This window comes from Oryzias latipes, chromosome 13, assembly GCF_053564925.1.
Source record: "Oryzias latipes strain Hd-rR chromosome 13, Olatipes_Hd-rR_3.1".
Classification (NCBI taxonomy): Eukaryota; Metazoa; Chordata; class Actinopteri; order Beloniformes; family Adrianichthyidae; genus Oryzias; species Oryzias latipes.
In genome coordinates this window covers 4,283,664-4,307,486 of record NC_136249.1, presented here as the reverse complement: position 1 = coordinate 4,307,486, position 23,823 = coordinate 4,283,664, and the positions used below count along the sequence as shown (strand labels likewise).

General features: G+C 45.9%; 1 protein-coding gene across 4 annotated transcripts in view; it reads left to right on the top strand.

Annotated features, from left to right (window-relative positions):
* nf1a (neurofibromin 1a) overlaps positions 1-23,823 on the top strand; it is a 91,641-nt gene that overhangs the window by 1,040 nt on the left and 66,778 nt on the right. For 2 of the 4 annotated variants that reach the window (XM_023961964.2, XM_023961965.2), the window contains exons 2-20: positions 4,623-4,766; positions 5,575-5,658; positions 7,139-7,329; positions 7,787-7,893; positions 8,721-8,788; positions 8,909-8,984; positions 10,214-10,371; positions 11,801-11,974; positions 14,266-14,394; positions 14,533-14,607; positions 14,678-14,809; positions 15,643-15,774; positions 15,878-15,994; positions 16,643-16,722; positions 17,044-17,167; positions 17,271-17,517; positions 19,314-19,387; positions 19,526-19,609; positions 23,389-23,772. In XM_023961964.2, the coding sequence (XP_023817732.1) occupies positions 4,623-4,766; positions 5,575-5,658; positions 7,139-7,329; positions 7,787-7,893; positions 8,721-8,788; positions 8,909-8,984; positions 10,214-10,371; positions 11,801-11,974; positions 14,266-14,394; positions 14,533-14,607; positions 14,678-14,809; positions 15,643-15,774; positions 15,878-15,994; positions 16,643-16,722; positions 17,044-17,167; positions 17,271-17,517; positions 19,314-19,387; positions 19,526-19,609; positions 23,389-23,772 (2,580 nt within the window). The remainder of the gene's footprint in view (positions 1-4,622; positions 4,767-5,574; positions 5,659-7,138; positions 7,330-7,786; positions 7,894-8,720; positions 8,789-8,908; positions 8,985-10,213; positions 10,372-11,800; positions 11,975-14,265; positions 14,395-14,532; positions 14,608-14,677; positions 14,810-15,642; positions 15,775-15,877; positions 15,995-16,642; positions 16,723-17,043; positions 17,168-17,270; positions 17,518-19,313; positions 19,388-19,525; positions 19,610-23,388; positions 23,773-23,823) is intronic. The other 2 variants (XM_078929600.1, XM_078929599.1) reach the window with 2 other exon arrangements.

Sequence of the window (23,823 nt, the reverse complement as noted above, 5' to 3'; positions counted from 1 at the left end):
AGCTCAGCCTGGATTACTGCAGCTGCAGGAAAGTGGCTTTAGGAGTTTTATCCACTTGATGGTTTTTGTGACCTTAAGCTGCAGGCAAAGCTTCCAGCCTGTGATGGTGATGAAGTTGAGAGCAGACCAGACTCTGCCGGTCAGGTGAGCAGCACCTGAGCGTCTGCACAGATGTTGGCGTGTGCTTCCAAAGCACGCACTGCCACAAGGTTTTGCTTGAAGCTTCATGGTGAAAACCGGACCTGTAGTGCTTGTAGGACTTGTCTCCACATGGCTGCAGGTACGGAGCAGCTTCAGGATGAAGAGTGTTGATCACACAGACGTCACACCTGTGCTGGACAGACAGGTGTGAGGCCGTGTTAGAATGGGTCAGCGCCAGCAGCAGCAGGTCTGGATGGGAGCGCCGTCATGTTCTCATTAGAAAAGCAGGCGTGTGCACAGGTGCAGGGGTAAAGCGTTGGGTTTTTCCGTTTCCGCCCAAGCCTCAGAATCTTTCTTAGTCCTGGTAAACTTTGCTTGATTCTCAGAAATCCGATGTGGTTTCATGCAGAGCGTCCATTCAAATCAACTCCAAAGGTGGAGACTGAAGGTTTTCCGTCTGCTCCAACACCACATGGATCTCAGTCCATCATGGTGTGGACTTCATGAACACGTGTGACCAATCACAGGTTCATGTGGGCACACGCTCTGCCTTCTCTGTGGTGCTCAGCGTCCGGCTGTGTTCTCGTGTTCTGCTCTGATCGTCCACTATGAGCTCTTCTTAATAAAACAGCGGCGTTTTCGTCACAACGGGGTCAGTAATCCATATTCAGGATGAGACCAGTGGAGGATGTGATATTTACTCGGAGCACACAAACACAACACACATCGGGAAAGCCCTGTCTTGGCCCTGTTACAACCTTTTTTCAAACTGTGCTGGGCGTCCTGCCCCTGACCTGAGGGAGGGGCATCAGTGAAACCATGTGATCATAAAAGTACCCCGCAGTGGAAGCCATCCTCATCCTTCAAGTCGGACTGATGTCAGAATCATGGACAGCTGATGGGCTATAACACGTCATGCGGTGTGCATGTATACATGGCACTTGAGGGCGGGTTTCAAACCATCCATTCTCTGACACGGAATGAATGAAAAGCCATAAAAACTCAACATGGATTCATTGATTCCTGGATTCCTTTCTAGGTTGTTATCTTTCTGGAGCAGACTTGATGAGGCCCCCACAGTGACCCCCCTCCTCCATTAAGGGCCTGTTTAAGGTGGAGATGTCACAGAAACTGTGACTCCAAGGTTGTAAAACCCTGTGACCTCATCAGAGCCAATGCAGATTCATTCATTCATTCATCTTCCAATCCTTTTTGTGTCGATCGGGGTCACGGGGCTGCTGGAGCCTATCCCGCCAGAAGGCAGGGGACGCCCTGGACAGCCCCCCCCCACAAACATACACACCCTCATACCTAGGGACCATTCGGAGTTACCAATGAACCTATGAAGCATGTTTTTGGATGGTGGGAGGAAGCCGGAGAAACGTGCACGGGAGACCATGCAAACGTCACACAGCGTTTGTAGTTGGACCTTATTGCATCTTCTTTCTGATCAGAACCAGAACCATGAGAATCAGCGTTTGGGCCGGGTTTGAAAAAAGAATTCATAAAACTCAGTGATTTTAGGGAGAAATAACGATGCATCGTGTCCTTGAAATTGTTTTCTTTCAAAAGCTGTTTCGTGTGTTTTTTAAGTAAAGGAATCAGGTTGATGGTTTTATGGTAAAATCCTAAATTCGATCTGAGTTAGTAGTTCTTTGAAACCGTTTGTCTTTAACAGACTGTTTAATCTCACCATTGACCCTAAAATCCACAGTATGAGGAAAAATGAGCACAGAACAACCAACACATCCTTTTCACTGCACTGCAACAGTTTTGCTTGAAGAAAATCAACATAACTGGACACATCTCTGTGGGAGGCGGGCATGGAACATTAAAAAGGCTCCATCTGATTGGTCGATGGCGTTCAGGTAGAGGTGTGACGATGACCGCATCACTGCACTTTTTTTTTTTTTAATTTTTTTTTTCAAGTTCTGCATATGGTGCATGATTGGAACTATAATAAACACATTAAATACATTCATCTTTGCTGATAATTTACTTTTTCTGCTAGTCCTGTGTTCAGACTTCAAGGGCTTCTGGGGAACACCTTTTATTACTGTTCTCCTTCACTCCCTCTACTCACACACACTTGTGTCGTTTCAGCAGCACACACACACATCCTCTTTCTACAACAGACGTTTCCGTCTCGCGAGGAAATACGACAAATTTACTGCGTTCTAATCATTCATTCCCATTACAAGCTGCGTGCGTTCTTGAGTGAACGACACCGCCGCCTGCCGGAGGATTTTGTGTTGGGGGGGGGGGGGGGGGGGGGAATTACTGTTCTCCTTCACTAGTAACACCAAACGTGAACACACACTGTTAGAGTGCGATGAATATCACTACATGTTTTGTTTGGGAACTATTTTGTGCAGCGCAGAGTTACGTGTCTGTATAAATAAAGGCGGAGCCTCCTGCCCCGTGTTCTTCATAGGTGTCGGGCTTCATGGCTAACGGAAAGGTGACAAAGTGTTTGCAGTCTGTTTATTACTGCGCAATAATATATAATATTCCGAGAAGATGTCTGTACCGCACCCACAACACACTTGTGTGCGTTCCTTCCTCCTACACACGCAGCACTGACACACACACATACACACAGTCATTCTACAACACCTATATAGTTAATTAGTTAGATAGGTAGTAGTTACTGTTATTTGTTAAAAAAGATAACTGCCTTGTAATTGTATTCATTTGCGACGTGGCCGCCGGGGGATTTTGTGTTGGGGGGGGGGATCGTGTTTAACCGTGACACCGCACCCCCTGCTGGTTCATCACCGCGGTGATCAAAAACTGTCACAGCTCTACACCCAGGGGTTTAATTGATTGGTCACGTGAAGTTGACACAGAATTTTGCGATACAGTTTGCACGGCTGATGTTGCGGTGATCCATCCATGCATGTGTACTTGTTGTGTCAAACGGTGAAGCTGTGAAGCTCCAGTCGTTGGCCCTCAACAGAAACCCCTCATGCCAGACTCATCGGATGTCTTTATCGATGATGCGTGTTTTCCACAGGTTGGGCTGTCCCAACATCTGTTCCAACTAGAGCTGTGACGGTGTGGGATTTTTGACCACTGCGGTGATGAACCAGCAGGGGGCGTGGTGTCGCGGTTAACCACACGGCCAGCACAAGGGAGAGAGAGGCACGGTGCAGAGAGTGAAGGAGAACAGTAATAAAAGGTTTCTCCCAGAAACCCTTGAAGTCTGAACACAGGACTAGCAGAAAAAGTAAATTATCAGCAAAGGTGAATGTGTTTCATGTGTTTATTATAGTTCCAACCCACCATATGCAGAACTTGAAAAAAAAAACTTTCAAAAAAATAATAAAAAACTCCGGTGATGCGGTTATCGTCACACCCCTTGTTCCAACTAGTTACTATGACGACAGGAGACTTGTTGAGGGGTAGAGCTGCTGCTCCAGACATCTTCACCAGCAAGTCACACCTTCCCTGTTCCTCATTGACCTAAGTCTCCCTCCTCTTCCTCACTCACACATTTGTCAAAGGCTTTCAGCTGCTGTAAAGTCAGACTAGACGGGACTCTTGTGGCTCTCTAAGTAAAGCAGTGCGAAGCCAAGGAGCCAGAAGGGTTCAAAGGGGAACCACCAGGGGTCAGAGGGGAAGGCGCCGGCAGTTTGGGTCCAAAAATCCTTTAGATTCAGTCTCTGAGGAGGGATAGGCTCCAGCAGCCCCGTGACCCCATAAGGGAAAAAATGGATAAGATGGATGGAGGGAGGGAGTGTTCATTTTTGGTGGAAAAAACTGGGCGTGCCCCAACAACCAATCTGGCAAATGGCAGATTGGCAAAAGGGTCAAAGGTGATTTCACATCTGGTCAAGATGGCGACAGACTAAGCCAGGCCAAAACAAGGGGAGGCAAACGCAGCAGACGGCTGCTTGGCGGTAGTTGAGATGTGAGAAACCACCAAAGTCTCGCCTTCAGCGGGACGTGCTGCTGACCCTGATGCTTTAGGTGGAGACGGCCAGCCAGCGTTGGTGTTTTAAGCTTGGAAACGTGACCAGAAACAGCAAACATCTTATTTGTGACATCCAAAGTTAAGGTCCAGTTTTCCCAGCACATTTCTTCCTCACAGCTGGGAAAAGCTTCAGGGGGAGGGGCGACTGAGGACGTGAAGCTCCTCCCCTCTGACCTTCATGCAGACCTTAGCGACAGAAAGCCAGGAGAAGCGTGAAACCTCCGCCTGCCTTCACGGAGCTGCAGACTCCGCCCTCACGCGCATCGCTTGCAGCTTTGTTTTCTGCTGAGAACTCCATTCCTGCAGCAGACAGGAGGTGTTGGTTCAACTCCTTCCTCACACTCAGGAGTTTTCTGGAGCTGTGAAATCAAACAAAGCTAGACGTTTGATTGACACAAAAGGAGCATGTTATGCATGTGCTGCACAGAGTTGGATGTTTGGACTGCAGGTCCACATCAGTAAGTCTGTCTGCGCTTTGACACCGGTCTGTTTCCTCTTCCTGCAGCTTCCCATCAAAGTGGGCCATCAGAACACCCACAGTAAAGTGAGCACCGAGCACAACAAGGAGTGTCTGATCAACATCTCCAAGTACAAGTTCTCCCTGGTCATCAGTGGGCTCACCTCCATCCTCAAAAATGTCAACAACATGGTGAGTGGGCTCATATTGACAGTCAGCTGTTTGAGCCCAGACGGCCTGAGAGGTCCACCAAAATGAAGAACAAAGATTTGCAACGTAGGTGGAAGCGCCTGATGATGGCACGGCCTCATCAGAGGAAACGGGTCAGCCGAGCCTTAGGCACATGCACGAGGATGGGGGCGGACCCGTACGGGAGCTGCATGCTTTTGGGTGGAGGTCCGCGATGGTTCTGGTACCGGAACATTTCACCAAGTGGATAAAAGAGCAGAATTTAAACGAGCACTCTTGTCACCTTTATGTGATAGAAAAGGACGTTAACCAAATAAAAACAGGAAACGCATGGAGTCTTAAAGTCCCTCCCCCATCATCTTCTGATCTATTGTAATGTGTTTTCAGGGGCCAAAATCCTGTGTCGTTTTCTAGGACATAGTTTCTGCAGCGCGGCAGGACTTCATTAGAAATTTCCCTCTGGGTTGTGGGCGTGACAGATGGCGTGGAAGGAACCCCACGCTGATATCCCATCATTATTTTGGTTACGCTCTCTACCACTAGCTTACAGCCCCATAAGATCCCAAGCTAGCATTAGCGGTGCTACAAAAATGTTGATCAATATCAGATCCATCCAGCCGTCCAGTTCTGATCCAGATTCCAGCTCAACCAGGAAAACAAAGACGTTCGTGGATCTAGTCGTCATAGAGCTGTGAAAATAAGATGTGCATGTTGGTTTAGAAGAACCAGTCACTTGAAGAGGTTCAGGGACATCAGGAGGTTTCTGACCTGATCTGATCTGGTAGTAATGCTTTGATGATGTTGTCTCCAGCGGATCTTTGGAGAAGCCTCCGAGAAGAACCTGTACCTGTCGCAGCTCATCATCCTGGACACCCTAGACAAGTGCCTGGCCGGGGTGAGTGTACTTCTAGGACTTATATGGACTATGATTTACACACAAGCTCTTCATCTCGACTGGTCTTCATGAGAAGCTTTTGAGCAGATTCCTGAGTCAGTGTGGCTTTGAGGCAGGCCTAAAAGCAGCTTCTGGTGAAGCGCTTAGCTCCAGCTTCCTGCCTGACGGCTTTCCCCGTGGAGCTGCTCCTGATGACATCTGCAGGAGCAGCTCCACGGCAGGAACATGCTGGATTTGTGCTTGGAGTTTGACTTCCAGGTGAAGTGAGCCATGTAAATCCAAATAACAGCTGGTCTGCTTACGGCCTTTCCTGGAGCGAAAAAGAGCTCTGAGTAACGTTAGTGAAACATGTCGCCAGAAAAGTCCTGGAAAAAGCAGATTTAAATACAGAGGGATCTAAAATTCAGGATTGTGGGTTAGTAAGCTAAATGTTTGAGTTATATTCTTTTTGGCTTTACTTTAAAATACTGAACTACAACTTTAAATAAATCAGTATGGAAAGATTCAGAGCATTCAGGTTGACCGTCTTCACGCGTGAGCAGCCAGAGGCCTCTGCTGGCTCTCGTGTCACGGATCACCCTCAGCTTTAATCGGGATGCTCCGAAGACTTCATCAACCAGCTCCTCTACGTTTCTCTTTCTGAGTTTGATCTCAGTAAAGTTCCACAGGATTTCTTCTTTTTCACTGTAGATTGACCTCTGAAGGTCGCCATCATCCAGTCATGTGGAGTCTTTGACCACATCTAACTGAATCTAACTTCCTTTTACTCTGTCGGATTCTACGCCAAAGTCCTTTTGTGTCTTTCTGTCAAAGGTTGTTGAGGTCCACCGTGAGCTACATTCACAGCGGGCAGTGACCTCTTTAGCCTCTTGGGCTCTCACATTCACACGTCGCCACACAAGTTTTTAGTCTGTTTTCAGGCTCTGTGGCCATTGAACAGGCGTTAAAAGTTAAACCAATTAAACTTTGACCAATCAGGGACTCTGATTTGTTTAAAAATTGATTTTAGGAGGGCCCCAAGTCTTTCATGCATCGGAATAGAGCTGTGACCGAAAAAGCCTGGAGCCAGATTCACCAGATTTACACCACAATGACATTTACACCAAGACTCTTCCAACCGTGAGTCCATGGGGTAGAATTGGGTAGCGACAGACCTGTGACCACCAGGGCTGACAAAATGTACGTTCAGCGCGTTCTTGAGCGGTCTACACATCGAGCGCGTTTGTAGCTGAATGCCTACTGCATCTTTTGTCGTTTGGAAGTTTCTTCCTCTCGCTTCAGCTTGTTAATGTCTGCAGGTTCCATCTGGGCCCTCAGTTAGAATTCTGCTCTCAGTCGGGCAGAACAACCGGCATCGGGGTTGGTCACGCTGACGTTTGCTGAGCAGCATCCATCAGGAGCATATTAGTCACCACAGTTGGACTTTTGTTTAGCTTGTTGATCCTGCAGCATTCCTCCATTTGACCCTCCTCTTCTTCAGCAACCCAAGGACTGCCTGCGTCTGGATGAGACCATGCTGGTCAAGCAGCTACTGCCCGAGATCTGCCACTTCATCCACACATACCGAGAGGGCCACCAGCACGCCGCCGAGCTGCGGGCCTCCGCCTCCGCCGTCCTCTTCTCTCTGAGCTGCAACAACTTCAACGCCGTCTTCAGCCGCATCGCCACCAGGTAACCCGCTTTGGGGATCTCCACCCAGAAACGTCCTGGTGTTCATGGCAATGGCATGGAAGCTGAACAGCAGTGAAAGGTGTCTGAGGATCCTGTCACACCGTCTTCCTCTGAATGACCTCTGTGTCAGGATCCTCAGGAATCTGCTGACTCTGGCTGAAGCGCAGACCTAAACGTCTGCTGACAAAGAATCCCATGAAACGAGGAGAGACGACGCCCTTAGAGATGGAACATAGAGCCAAATAAAGCAGGTTTAACGGACGCCACTGTTAGGAAACTGTGACGTCCACACAGCTTTGATCAGACATTTTCCTAAATGTGTAGTCTTTAAAGGTGAAGTGAAGGATGTTGTCTGGTTGGGAGGGTCTGGTTGGGAGGGGCTGCTGGGTACAGATCCGCCTCCTGCTCATCCGTTTTCTGAGTCTGCAGGAGCTGACTTCCTGTGGCGTCTGTGCAGGCTGCAGGAGCTGACCGTGTGCTCGGAGGACAACGTGGACGTTCATGACATCGAGCTGATGCAGTACATTAATGTGGACTGCTCCAAGCTGAAGAAGCTGCTGCAAGGTGCGTTCCAGAGATGATTGTTTCCACTCGCCCTCATCTCCTCCCGCTAACAGCACGACCAATGGACTCTGGGTCTGAGATGCACAGGAGGAAGAGACGCTGTGACGGGACGGTTCACTGAGTTGCTGCCTCCTCAAACACTGAACTGGGTGTCCACTTTTTTACAATCCAGGCAGATGTTGGGGCACTCGGTATCCTTCCAACATTTTCTGGAGTTTCTGAAAGAGCAGGCGGTCTGGAACCTGAATCTCTGCAGCAGGTTGATGATGGCGCCCTCAGAGCAGTGAGGAAACCACGTTTCTACTGTGGGGCTTCAGCCATGACATTTTGGCTTCTGGGTAGCGTTAAATGCTGAAGCAAAGGGCAGTCGCACTCCAGGGTCCTTGTTTTCCAGAAATTCCTCCCCTGCCAGCTGCTAACAACCTGGATCTGGTGAAGCTGCAAAGGCAGGGTTAGCTTGAAAACAATCAGGAGAGCTACTCTCAGGGAATCAAAGCACCCTACTCCAGCCACAGGGTCTCTGTTCAGAGGCTAAGAGACCTGCCCCCCCGCTGCAGGTCTGTCCCAGCTGATGCTTTACCTGATTTCTGGAGACAGTCATTGGTTAGTTTGATTCTTTGGAGCAGGACCTTTTTAGTCCTTTGCCCATGAATCCTTCACAGTCTAACCTCCAGATGTGGACCCTGTTGAGGATTCTTAGTTTCTACGCTGCTTTGTTATTCCACGTTCCTCCACCCACTGCTTCCACGTAGAAGCGACTCTTCCCGTCTTGGACGAACACTCAGAAACTCGGTTTTATGATGGGTTTTGTTTTTTATTCGTCCCAGAAACGGCGTTGAAGTTTCGGGCTCTGAAGAAGCCTGCCCAGCTCACTGTCATCAACAGTTTGGAGAAGGTAAATCTATTCTGTCCAGCCTTTAAGCAGATCTCTGCTGTTGACTGGAATGAGTTGCACTTTTCTGTGGAAATGTTCCCAAAGAAGATGCTGTGCTGACATGATGCTCTGTCCCTGCAGGCCTTCTGGAACTGGGTGGAGAACTATCCAGATGAGTTCACCATGCTGTACCAGCGTCCACAGGCAGACATGGCAGGTATGCACACAGACCTCTGAGATGACTCCGATGACTGTGTTGGGTTCCTCTCACCGGCCTTTTCCTTCACCACCACGGCCTATTGTGCAAAGCTAACAGTTCTGATTTGATAGGATCCATCTCAAGATGAGACTTTTAGTCGGTGTGTGCTGAAGTTCACCAAACGGTCTAGACGGACAGAGGAATCAACTCCGCTTCACTTCCACCTGTCATTCCTCAGTATGAGAAGTTGCAGCAGCTCCAGCTAAAACAAACAAAAAAGAAATACGTACATGTTGTTAAACAACAGTGATTCTCAATGTAAAGGCTTGACCAGCTTAAGGTTCTGTATCCTGCTATTCTTAAGCCTTTTATAGTAAACTATATCCATATATGATCATATATTACCTTTGGCACACTAAAGAACTATTTTTTGAATAAAATATGAGTTCTTTTTACAGCTCATTTTCCTACCTGGATGTCAGACGACTCGATCTTTGAGGCCCCGCCTTTCGCTCCGCCCTTTTTATGACGTCATCCTAGAGCCAGCCTCGGCTGCAATGCAATGATGGATGTTCATAGTGTTCATATAAATTTTTGATTTTGATTTTGAAATGGTTTATTTCAAGCAATTAAGTAGAAATAATACACAACAGCAATATAAACATCAGTTATACATTCATACAGTAACTAATCAAACTTAGGATAATTAGACATATTAATAAATATTGCTTGAAAGGGAGTGGGAGGAAGCGAACTTATATAATCCCACCCCGATTATACTGTAACCATTTTATTACATGATTTATCAATATAATATAATATAATAAATGAAAGTGTTTAGCCGGTCACCGCTAGCTCCACGAGAAAGTGGGCGTGTGTGTGATAGCCTGGGGGCGGGGCTGGCAGCGCAGACTCTTCCTGGCAGGGGCAACTGGTTTTCATGGGTTGGGAGGGGCTGGTGTTCAGAGAGCAGGTTTTTAGAGGAATGCTTGAACGGATCAAAGTACCACTTTGGGGTTGTTTCTGTGACGAATCAGCCTTATTATACCACTATAGCTGAAGAAGTTGATTGTGTGTGATATAGGCCCTTTAAACTAGCTGAAGCTAAGCTTAGAACCAGCTCTTGGGTGTCAAACATTGTTTTATATTTGTAAAGAACAGCAAGTGCAGTGTTGGGGCTCCCTCAGGACGGGTTCTTCCTGAGCTTTTCCAAATGTTTTTACTGATGTGAGTCTGTGTCTTCACAGAAGCTGCAGAGAAGCTGTTCGACCTGGTGGACAGTTTTGCTGAGAGCGCCAAGAGGAAGGCGGCGGTGTGGCCCCTGCAGATCATTCTCCTCGTCCTCTGTCCAGAGATCACCCACACCATCTCCAAAGACACAGTGGAGGACAGCAAAGCCAACAAGGTGGCTGGACATAGCGTTTTTGTTTTTACTCGTCCAACAGATGAGCAGACAGATGAGAGCTGAAGGCCTCTTGTGTTTGACAAATTTTACTGTTCACAATACACACACAATAGGGGTTACAATAGGGGTTATGAATCTTCTGACACATGAGAGGTATATTTGAATAAACCCTTTTTAAAATTTAGGCTAAACTAGATTTATCTTTGTATTAAATATATTTGTAATTATTTATGTTGGACTAAACGGAAAAGAAGAGGAGGGATGTTGGGGGTGGGGGTAAGGGCACAAAAAAATAATAATCATAATAATAATAATCATTCCTGTTAGGTGCAAATGTTGGTGTAAAAGGGGTGGGGCCTGTCCACACACACACACACACTCAAATGTTTCAAACATACCTGTTGACTAAATATTTACATAGTGCGACTAATGTTTGCACACAAACTTATGCATTCGGACAAACGTGAAATATTTCATTTAGTCACTCAAACTTGTGCAAAGGTGAGATAGCACCTGTGCTCAGGTGGATCTTTATGTTCTTCTACGGTGGATGATGGAATGTAAAAAGAAGGAGGGGGAGTGTCCAGTCATCCCCACACCAGGACACCCCCAACACCCGCTGCACGGTAGCAAACAGAGAACAACCGCCCCCCGGGCGATCACATCCGCCACCCAGGCCAGCAGGACCGCCACAGGGGCCCCCAAAGCCAGAGAGTGGGGAGGCACCGGGGGACAGAGAGTGCCGGTCCAACCCAACCAGGAGAGCAGCCCCTCCCGCCCTGCCGGTAAAACCCAACGCGGGGCCCCGCCACAGCAAGCCCAACCCCAAACAACCCCCCAGTTCTGAGCATTCCCCCACCCCAACTCCAGGCACGAGCCAGGGCCCCCCAAGGGAGACCCGCCCCGCACTCCAGGCAGTCCACGCAGCCCACGATGGGGCAGAAGAGAGCAAAGGAGGGGCTGCACACTCCCGCCCAGGAGGAGGACGCCCAAGAGAGGTGGGGGTCCACAAGGAGCGTTGTAAACATGGCCCGATCGGGCTCACCCACAGTTGGAATTTTGGAGAAGGCCGACGCAAGAGGGCTAGGACCAGACCCCCATTACGGGACACGGACACCCCCAGGCTCAGATGTAATGCGATCCCCAGCTCAGGGATCCCTCTCCCTGCATGGAGAGAGGGCCACCAGGCCCAGGGACCCTGCACCCAAGGGACACGGCCGCCGTAGTTGAGGGCCAGCTACCCCCCCCCACCAGGGATGGGTTAAGGGACAGAAAATCAGAGGTCTCACCTTCCTTGTGTAATGTGTGTGTGTGTGAGAGTTTATATTGTTGTGGGGTATAGAGTGTGGTGCAGTCAAAAGTGGGGGGTGAGGCCACCAGCACGCTCCCAGCAGAGGGCGGGTCACTCACATGGGCTGCTCTTCTGCAGAAACAGTTTCTGGATAACATGAGGAAGGCGCTGGCGGGTCAAGGCGGGAACAAGCAGCTGATGGAGAGCGCCGCTGTCGCTTGCGTGAAGCTCTGCAAGGCCTCCACCTATATCAACTGGGAAGACCACTCCACCATTTTCCTCCTGGTCCAGTCCATTGTAATGGATCTTAAGGTAAGCCCAGTCTCTCTGAGACTTTCTGTTGAAACCTGAGGAAGTGTTGACTTTGCTTTGTCATGAAACTTAGGCAAATCACACTGCAGGAATGTTTGCACCTCTGAGAGAATATAGGTTTACATGTTGTTAAGGAGGTTTTTGGGGTCTTGAAGTCCCACTCTAATCATTTTTTTTTATCCATTTTCAAAGCTTTCTGAGTGGTCTTGTAATTATGATTGCAATGTTTTTAGCCAAAATCAAAATGCCTGTGTCATTTTCTAGGACCTAGTTTCTGCAGAGCGGCAGGAGTTCATTAGAAATTCACCTCTGAGTTGTTGGTGCAGAGTAAGCTTTCCCATCATCCCTTTGTCTGCACTCTCTCCTGCTGGCTTACAGCCCTTCACCCCCCCAACCTAACATTAGCGGTGCAGCGATATCGTAGCTATCCATCCGTCCAGTTCTGATCCAGATTCCAGCTCAGACCAGGAAAACAAAGACGTTCATGGATCTGTTGTCTGACAGTGGATGATCAGAAAGGAGCAGAGCAGGAAGACTGTTTTTTTTCTTCATCTGCTCCTGATTTACAACACTTTGAATAAAGAAATATTTAGAAAGGCAGTTTTAATCTTAAATTCTTTATACATGTCCTCCATCCTCAGAAAAATGCTCCTAGAACATGTTAAAAACACCCAAAATTATATGTATGCAAGTGTCCTTGGACGAAGAAAAATCGAACCGATTCTGACTCTGACTTGTTCCTCTGCACCTGAGAATAATGAAGAAATCCCCTCAAAGTCAGTGTTCTCTCTTTTTACTTCAAAAACCAGCCGTCAGAATTGGACATAAAGCCGGATATCTTGATCGTAAAAACAATTTATTTTATCAATCTAGACTTTTAAAACTTTATGACCTTGTTGATTTTTACACCAACAACTTCTATACAGAGTCAGTGGGAAATCGTTACCATTCAACATCCAGAAACAATTCTTAGAAAATGAAGGAAGAACAAATTGAGGGGATGTAGGAATTTCAAGATCAAATTGATAAGAACCACAAGGAAAAGATTCTGTGTCGGTGTGTGAAACTAAACTTTAGAACGGTTTAAGTAATGAGCTCAAACAATGTTCAAATATCCAACAATTAAAGAAAAATTATAAAAGAAACTCTGACTTCATGATGTGAAGATAAGAGTTAAGGATCAACGGATGTTTAAATAATTCCAAATGATTTTCAAAAATGTGTGAACTTGATTTGTGGTGAAATAATCAAAGCTCTTTTTAATTGCCACAGATATATGAAATTTCCCCATTGTGGGATTAATAAAGATATCATCTATCATCTATCTATCTATTACAACCAATGAGTTTTACATTGTAATGTGCAATAATGATTACTGACATGTTTAAATTACAATCATTAAACTATTGATTTTCTTTACTTGATCTGCAATTTGTAGCAATAGTTACTGGTTTATTGTGATCATGTGTCCTAATGATAATCAATTATTATTACATAATAGTTACTGTTATTTTACTGAAATCATGAATGAATGTTTTCTGAAGATAATCAATCATCACTAGACACTGGATTTTGTGACCTGTAAAGAATCTATCAAATCGGAACCGGATTATACAAATTATGTAAAACTATCAAATGATTGAAATCAGTGGGGGGGGGTTATATAAGGTCACTTCTTCCCACTCCTTTAGTTAATGATCACTGTATTTCATTAAGCAAATGTGATTTAAGCTGAGGTCGACCTCATACGAATCCCCCGATCATCTTCCAAAAGGCATAAAAAGATCGGTGGTCCTGCCAGAAAACGTGGAGATAGTGTGATGTCTCGTGCTACCAATTTACTTTGAATGGACTACAAGATCAGCCTAAACGTTCACTGTTCTGACAGTAAACTCACTCAGATCTTCCTAAACGTTTTCTAGACGTTCTCCTTTATTAGCTGACAGGAATCATTTACTGGTGGAAAGTCACATTCTTGTTTTCCAGCTCTGTTTGTAGCACAGCAGTGAGCCGGCATCTGGACCTATCCAGTATGGCGTCCAGCGTATATAAGCAGCGAGCTAGCGAGCGACGCTAGCCTGTATAACTGGGTCTCACTGGGATACCACTGCATCCAGCTGCCTTTGGAAAGTTTAGGTTTCTGCTGACGTTTTTCATGCTAATGTACTGTTGGAGAAGCAGATCATTTCCTAGAAAATGATTTTTACCCGGTTGAGTATATATTTCAAATTGAACCCATGTTGATCTCTGAGGAGACAGATGAAAGTGTAAATCTGTTCTTGGTTCTCCAGGCAATGCTGTTCAACCCGGCCAAGCCCTTCTTCAGGGGGACGGGCAGCCAGAACGCCGACGTGGAGCTGATGACCGACTGCTTCGTCTCCTGTTTCCGCATCAACCCTCACAACAACCAGCACTTTAAGGTGTTTTCCTTCTCTTTTGTTTGTGCCGACTCTTGATGAGGCGAGCATTCCCTCAGCAGTGAGTGGTGGTCAGGCAGCTGGGCGGGTTCATCCGACTTTCTCTGACTTCTCTGGTTCTGACCTGGTTGTGTCCCTCAGGTCTGCTTGGCCTCGTCCTCTCCGTCGACCTTTCACTTTGTCCTGGTCAACTCGCTGCACAGAATAATAACCAACGTAAGTCTGCCCCTGGTCTTGATCTTGTTTGGGTCTTTTCTCTGATTCTGACCTAACTGTGCGCTTTCAGTCTCATCTGGACTGGTGGCCGAAGATCGACACGGTGTACTGCTACTCTGCAGAGCTTCGCTTCATGTTCTCAGACACCAAGTCCCGGGTGATCCAAGCCGCCGGAGCGCACCCGCCTGTGCGCATCACCCCGGTGAGGCGCTGCTGTATGACACGCATGAGCACCGCATGGTCAGAGCCGGTCCTGTCAGGGGTCAGACTCTTTCTGAAGGCTGCCAGTTTGCCGCCTCTCTTCTCTGAACCTGTGACCTGCTAATACGCCAAGACGCTATATTTGAGGCAGATATTTTCCTGAACAGCTGATCATTTTAAAAAGCACAGATGATGTTATGGCTGTGATGAACAACACTCAGGTCCAGCTCTGGCTACGTCTTTACTGGAACAAGTCAACCATGTTAGTCCAGGTTCCAGCACAAAACCCCCACACTCATTCTTTTCAAACATTTAAAAATGAAACTTGAGTTTATTACATTCTCCAAAATGTTTTCTGTAGAGATTTCAGCTGTGTTGATCATCTGCAGGATTGGATTGTTTCTTTATTTTAGCTCTGCAGCTTCAGAGCTGTGGGTCCATCCACGCTCAGATGTTTATTCCCACGGGCTACATGGTTGGGGTTTCTGTTTTTTAGAAAAAAGGAGGACATCATTGGCGTTTCAGGGTTATCCCTTTCTGAGCAAAGGAAACAGGAACAGTGGAGAGAAACCCCACCTTTAATAAACTGAAGATTAGGAAGAAACCTCCAGCAGAACCAGACTTGGAACAGCTCAGAGCTGCAGGCACTGGCCCAGAGAAGGGCCCTGCTGATGGGAGGGCTCAGGGCAGCAAGCCTCCAGGAATGTCTCAAACAAGTGTGGGTGTTTGTCAGAGCGATCCAAAGCGCTGCAGCAACTCCTCGTCTATTTGTGTAATTGATGGCTACCTAGAGACAAAGTCAGAAAAGTGATGGCCATGTGTGGTCTCCTGCAGAGTCTGACCTTCATAGGGAAGAAGACCCCCAGCCTCAAAAGTAAGGACAAAGCCACGGACCTCGACACTAACAAGTGCCTCCTCCTCGCACTGGTCAAGCTCATCCATGCAGACCCCAAACTCCTGCTGCATGTGAGTCCCTGTAGTCCATTACACCCACAAGCACTGTTGCTGTTTTCCATGTCCCAAGTCTGTCTGAACATGCGACCCCCTTTGTTTGCTGTTTGTGTTCTAGAACCCAGTGGTGAGACAGACTCCAGAGACTCAGAGCAGCACGGCAGAGCTCATCATAGGCCTGGTGCAACTCGTCCCACTCAACAGCACCACACAGCTGTCACAGGAAGCCATGGAGGTGGGAGCCCTTTCCGCTTGCGGGAGTGACTAACTACAGCATCTGCAGGAATATCTGCAGAAATGTCTGCAGGACTGACTGCGGCGTCTGCAGGGCTGACTGCGGCGTCTGCAGGGCTGACTGCGGCGTCTGCTGGGCTGACTGCGGCGTCTGCAGGGCTGACTGCGGCGTCTGCAGGGCTGACTGCGGCGTCTGCAGGGCTGACTGCAGGGTCTGCTGGGCTGACTGCAGGGTCTGCAGAGCTGACTGCGACATCTGCAGGGCTGACTGCGGCGTCTGCAGGACTGACTGCGGTGACTGCAGGACTGACTGCGGCATCTGCAGGACTGACCGCGGCGTCTGCTGGACTGACTCCAGTGTCCAAAGCTCCTTATCTGTTTTCCTAGTTTGTATAGAACTATCAGGTAGTCAACAGGCTTCTGATTTATCAAACTCAGAGTTGAGGCTTTTCAATTGGAAAGACTTCATACTTTGTGGTTTCATCAGCAGTGATCTATTAAAATTGTGCTTATTTTTCTTTAAAGTGCAGATAAATTGAATAAAGTATAGGAAGTTATCTAACATTCGTCAAGATGATAATAATATGAAATTCACACAAAACGTTCTTTTTCTTCTCTTGTCTGGTTCCTCCTGTCCTGCTGGTTCTAGGCTCTGCTGGTTTTACATCAGCCAGAGGCCATTGAGCTGTGGAACCCTGATGCCCCAATGGAGACTTTCTGGGACATAAGGTATGACATCATGAAGCTTACAATAGACACGCCGGGATGGCAGGGAGTCTGCTTGGTTTGGTGGAGTGGGATCTTTGTTTTGACTGCAGAACAGTTCTCTTGCCTATCTTGAGTCTGAATATTTTAGTAGATGTCTTTCCTCTTTATACTTCTCTATTCAGCGTTTTTCCTCCACAAAGAAATTGAGAAAGGGTGCCTCTGTGTATGCACAATGTAAGACATTTGGATCAGGTTAACTTCTCCGATTGTTTGTAGTAGGACCAGACTGAGACGGGTCCAAATGCAGAAGTTCACAGAAATCTGTCTGCTTCTGCTCTTCAGCTCACAGGTGCTCTTTAAGATCTGTCGCAAACTCATCGACCAGCAGATGGCGAACGGGACCGAGGTGCTGAAGTGGCTGAGGGAAATCCTCATCTGCAGGAACAAGTTTCTGCTCAAAAACAAGGTATACCCTCCACCCTCCTGCACGGTCAGGGTCTGGATGGTGTCGTGATTCAGGCCAGCAGAGACCAGTGAGTCTGTGCTGAGCTCCCTCTCTGTTCCTCCAGGAGTGTGCCACCATGGGAGGTGGCATTCCCATCTGCCGGCAGGCGCAGACCAAGCTAGAGGTTTGTCTCTACATGTTCCTGTGGAGCCCGGACACCGAGGCCGTGCTGGTGGCCATGTCCTGTTTCCGCCACCTCTGTGAGGAGGCGGACATCCGCAGCGCCGCGGACGAGGTGGCCGTCCAGAACATCCTGCCCAACTTCGCCACCTTCAGTGAGCTGGCCTCTGTCAGCACCATGATGGGAACAGGTCAGATGTTCCTCAGCCATCGGTCATGGCCTGTAGGGCTCATTTGATTACAATTGTGACGGGACCACGAGAGGAACCAATAGGGAGCATGTAATCTATTACTGCTTGTCTGGAACGCCGATATGTTTTTTTGTAGAGGTGGACTCACACTGGATGCCTTTCTATGAGTTTAGAATGACTCCTCCTCTATTAAGACGTGAAACCTGCCTGAATTTCAGAAGATGTTTGGACATGTGCTCAGACATTTAAAGAGTGGATCCCTGTACAGAGCGATGGGGGGGGCACAAATATGGGGAAGGATTTTGTTTGCAGCTCCAGGAATGAAGAGAGCGACACAGTTGGCATAGAAACAGAAACACTAAGGATTTGACATGATCCTCCAAACTATTGGATCAAAATTTCTGGACAAATATTTAGTCATTTTTTTAATTTAACCCCTTCAGACACGGCTCTAGCAAAATATGTGCAAAGGAGCACATCTTGACAAAAATACCTGACAAATGACTGCATTTGCACTTTTACACCTGGTTAATGTAACTACTTTGTCCTGTTTGAAAAGCCACAAACGATGACTTCCTTTCTTTTTATCTGCTTTCAGTCAGTATAAGAATAAAAATCTATATTTTTATTCATTCATTCATCTTCTAAACCCGTCTTGTCCCTTTTGGGGTCACGGGGCTGCTGGAGCCTATCCCGGCCACTCGTGGGTAAAGGCAGGGGTCATCCTGGACAGGTTACCGATCCGTCACAGGGCCACAGTCATACACCCATGCACACTCACATTCACACCTATGGACAATATAGAGTGATTAATTAGCCAAAGTCCCTGGAGAAAACCCACGCATGCACGGGAGAACACGCTAACTCCACACAGAAAGGCCCCCCATTGGTAATTTAGTTCAGGTCCCCCAGCCGGGACTTGAACCAGGGGCCTTCTTGCTGTGAGGCAAGAGTGCTAACCACTGATACTCCACTGTGCAGCTCCCCTACATTTTCAATTCATACAAATATACATATTTAAAAACCTAAAGACAAGTGTTGGTCCCACATGTTCTTTTGGCTTTTTTCAATTGACTAATCATAAACCCCATTAGTCATGGTGAAACCAAACGTTCTGTGGATTTGATGTTCGACTTCTGCAGGTGTTACCAAGGAAGGAACCTAAAAGGCCTGTAGCTCATCACAAATTTGTGATCAAGTATCCCAAACAACAACATTACTACGTCATCTTTAATGGATTGCAGCTTTACTGCTTCTAAATGAGACCCCTATTCCCTTTGTCCTAAGCTTTTGTGTTTCTTTAATAAAGGGACAACACCGACAAAAACAGAAGTGCTCTAAAAAAGACAAACACTGTAAATCTGCAGGATTGTCGCCTTAGCTAAAACTTCTCTGTCCACTACTGACCATGGCCGGCCACCAAAAGACTGTAGATAAAATACATAAAAAAGTACATTCTTAACAGGAAATGACATGACATAAAATTATCATAGTTTGAGTTTAAAAAGGTTTAGAAAAACTAAGTTCTCCAAGGTATACATCTACGTCACCAACATCAGAACAATACTATGACACCCCCCCCCCCCCCCCCATTTTTTTACTTTGATTTGTGTAGAAACAGTTTCCATAGTGTTAGCCCTGAGCAAAGACTGTAGTTGAAAAAACAGGGCTCTCTGCTGCCGTCACTGTGTTTACATACGAGTAGGAACGAAACCGTTTCCAGTCCTGTTGACTTGTGTTTGTTTTGCACTCAGTGATGCTGCAGTTCGTCTAAACAGCCCTGCTTGTTTCCACAGGTCGCTCCACCCTGCAGAAAAGAGTGATGGCCTTATTGAGAAGAATCGAGCATCCCACACCGGGGAACATGGAGGTACGGTTCAGCTGCCTTGCCTTTGTTGGAGACCCTCTTTTAGTCTGTACTCAGTGGTGCACTGTGGACCAATCAGAAGCAGCACAGCCTCATGCTGAGCTGACTGGTTCTCACTTTGGACTCTGCTTCTTTTGCCAGGCGTGGGAGGACACGTATGCAAAGTGGGACCAGGCCACCAAACAGATACTCAACTTCCCCAAAAACAAAGCTGATGATGGACAGGTAAGCTGCGTCTATGTGTCTGTATGTGCTTCCCCGTGTTCTCTTTCAGCGTTCATTTTGGTGTCTTACCACACATGCTGGAACCAGTAAGACAGGCGTGCGCGTGTTTGCTGTCCACTGAAGCTTTCTCCCACTGTGTCAGTGTTGGTCATCAGGCAGATGGCGGTGTAGACCTTCTAGTATCGCAGTCAGAAATGACCTCTCTTCTCAGTCTAACAGCTCCTCAGAGCGGACAAGGCATGCAGCTGCAAGTCCTAGCTGTTCCAGAAGCATGGAAGCCAAACGCTGTTCCAACTCTGAGCCAAGTGGTTGACTTGTCTTTAAACATCAGCGACTATACCTAGCCACCATACCATGGGGCTTATACACCATACACCATATAACTTAAGTCCCACCCAATGAGTTATATCGCTGACGGTGGCGGAGCGCGACGCCATCTTGGTGAGGTCGACAACGCCCACATGACAATGATTTCTATAGACTTTGGTGGAATCTAAGTAGCTTTTATATAATTTATATTTATTCATATTTTTATTTATTTATACATATAAATAAATATATAATATATGTATATAATTTATACATATATATAAATCATTTGTTGCTGTCAAATAAGAGAAACAGTCAACCTTATAAGCTCAAACTTTAATGAAACATGCATAGTTGCAGGACTTCTTATAAATAAACAAAATATTACAAATAATTTTTAAGAATAATTTTTAAACATCTCGAAGTTTTAGACCTCTTTGACATATAATTTAAATTATTTAGAAAAGCCCAACAATAAGTCAATAATAATAATAATTAATAACAATATATAAATAAGTCAATAATAATAATAATGAATCAATAATACATAATAATAATAATAAATCAATAGTAAGTCAATAATAATAATAAATGATGATAATAAATCAATAATAAGTCAACAATAAGTCCAAAAGTCAACAACAGATTTTCTCCTTTAAAAAAACAAAAAACAAAGAAAAACAATAGATCTACACTACTGGTTCATGTGAGTGATTAATTTGTGTAACACAGATGGTCTGGTGCCGGGTTTCAAAATGTTTTGAACATATCCAGACTGTATTACTAGTTGGTACCACATTGATCCATCTGGGTTAGCTCTTTTTATTGCTAAGGCCCACTTTTTCCTTAAGTCTGAATCCATTGGAAACCTGCAAGAAAAGTTCAGTCACTGAGTCAGAAATGTGTAAATCTATATTACTATAACAGCCTAGTCCTAGTATACTGTATACAGGTTTAACAAAATAAAGCTTACATTTATGTCGACAGCAAATTATACGTACATCATGCAGCATGTTGATAATAGCCCTGCAGCATCATACATGTCAACATGTATACTACAGTATTAATGAAGGCCCTGCAGCATTAAAAGAAAAAAAATTATAGTACTAACCTGTGAAATGTACTGCCTTCCTCCTTCGTGGACTCACATCTCTGATTTTGGCAGTTGAAACCCACACAATGAACTGGAATTTGGCAAAAAATGTGTTGACATGCATTTCCTGCAACAGTAACTTGACCTCACCAAGATGGCGGTGCTCTCCTCCCATGAGGAATCACGTGATGTCTCCTCTAGCGATAGAAATCATTGGTCCCACCCAACCTTTTGACCTATGTTCAAAGCATTTCCAGTGGTCTTTTAATTGTGGTTAGGGCATTTTTAGCCAAAGCCCAAAAATGCAGTGTCGTTTTCTAGGACATAGTTTCTGCAGAGCAGCAGGAGTTTAAAATTAAAATCGCCTCTGAATTGTTAGTGGAACCGTTGACATGGAGTAAGCCATCACTCATTTCCCATCATTCCTTTGTTTTCACTTTCTCCTGCTAGTTTACTGCCCCTCACAGCCCCAACCTGACATAACTAGTGCAACAGAAATGGTGATCAACATCAGATTCATCCATCTGTCCAGTTCTGATCCAGATTCCACCTCAGACCAGGAAAACAAAGACGTTCACGGATCTGTGTGTCTGACAGTGCATGATCAGAATGAAGCAGACAGCAAAACAAACACAAAAAGACTCAATAAAATGAATGAATGAAAAAGGATGAATGAATCAATAACATAAAATAAAAGTTCAGAAAATAGCAGTTCATATCAGGCAGATTTGTTTAACAGCAGTACCGAACCGAAATGTACCGGTTACACCCACCGAAATGTTACACCCCTAGAATTTACCCTGTGTGTGAATTTACCAATGTATGTGAATTTACCACCTGTGTGAATTAACCACCTGTGTGAATTTACCACGTGTGAATTTACCACGTGTATAAATTTACCACCAGTGAATTTATAACGTGTGAATTTACCACGTGTGAATTTACCACGTGTGTGAATTCACCCTCTGTTTGAATTTACCCTTTGTGTGATATTACCACATGTGTGAATTTACCCTTTGTGTGATATTACCACATGTGTGAATTTACCACGTGTGAATTTACCCTCTGTGAATTTACCACATGTGTGAATTTACCCTCTGTGTGAAGTTACCACATGTGTGAATTTATCACTTGTGAATTTACCACATGTGTGAATTTACCCACTGTGAGAAGTTACCACATGTGTGAATTTATCGCTTGTGAATTTACCACGTGTGGGAATTCACCCTCTGTTTCAATTTACCCTCTGTGTGAATTAATAATAATAATAATACATTTTATTTGAATAGCGCTTTAAATGGCACACAAAGACGCTTTACAACACGTGAGAAACGGTTAATAAGAAAAAGAGCTAATACAATAGAAATAGAAGACAGATTAAAGATTAAAAGCTATTTTAAAAATACGAGTTTTAAGTGATTTTTTTAAAAACTGGGAGGTCAGAATTCACCTTCTGTGTGAATTTACCACATGTGTGAATTTACGCTCTGTGTGAATTTACCCTGTGTGGGAATTTACCCTGTGTGTGAATTTACCACATTTGTGAATTTACCACATTTGTGAATTTACCACATTTGTGAATTTACCACATTTGTGAATTTACCACATGTGTGAATTTACACTGTGTGTGAATTTACCTTATGTGTGAATTTACCTTATGTGTGAATTTACCACATGTGTGAATTTAGCCTCTGTGTGAATTTACCACATTTGTGAATTTACCACATGTGTGAATTTACACTGTGTGTGAATTTACCCTATGTGTGAATTTACCACATGTGTGAATTTAGCCTCTGTGTGAATTTACCACATGTGTGAATTTACCACATGTGTGAATTTAGCCTCTGTGTGAATTTACCACATGTGTGAATTTACAGTGTGTGAATTTATCTTCTGTGTGAATTTATCCTATGGGTGAATTTACACTGTGCCTGAATTCAGCTTCTTTAGAAAGAAGAGCTCCTCTAAATTGGTGTTTTTTTCTAACGACATCAATTTAATAGAACATTTATTGATCTGTTGTTGGTGTTGAACCTTCTTTTACAGTCCAGTTCTGTTCCTCTTCTCTGTGTGAAAGCTTAGTACCAAGCTTGCTAGCAGAATAATTTCTTCTTTTACAGTATGTTCACAGAGCGGGTTTATAATGTAACATGCTAAGAATCCTAAATGTTTCATTCTGTCGTCAGAAAGTTGGTAAATGTTTCAGCCCTCGTTCACTCTAGTGATTATCTAAACTTGGCGGATCTGGGCTCACATCTGAAGAGGCTCTGACTTCTGCCAGCTAGAGCATCATGGCTGTTCCCAGCAGCACTGACAGTCGGTGTATGACGGAGGTTCAGTGTGAGTTGATGCTGCTGTTCATGTGCGTCCCCTACAGCAGGAGTGGATCAACATGACAGGCTTCCTGTGTGCTCTGGGTGGGGTCTGCCTGCAGCAGCGCAGCACCCCCGGTCCCGCCACCTACAGCCCGCCCATGGGCCCGCTGAATGAGAGGAAGCCCTCCATGATCTCCGTAACACCCTGTGACATGTCCGGCGCCGCAGCCGCCTCCTGCTCATCGTCGGCTTCCAGCGAGACGCCGGTCAGCCGCTTCCTGGACCGGCTGCTTGCCCTGCTGGTGTGTGGCCATGACAGGGTGGGCCTTCACGTCCGAACCAACGTTAAAGATTTCTTGGGCCTGGAGCTGAGCCCTGCCCTCTACCCCATGCTGTTCAACAAGTTAAAGAACAGCATCGGGAAGTTCTTTGACACTCAGGGACCGGTGAGTACCGTCTGCAGGCGCTGCTCTTCGGCTCCATCCATCTGAGGTGAA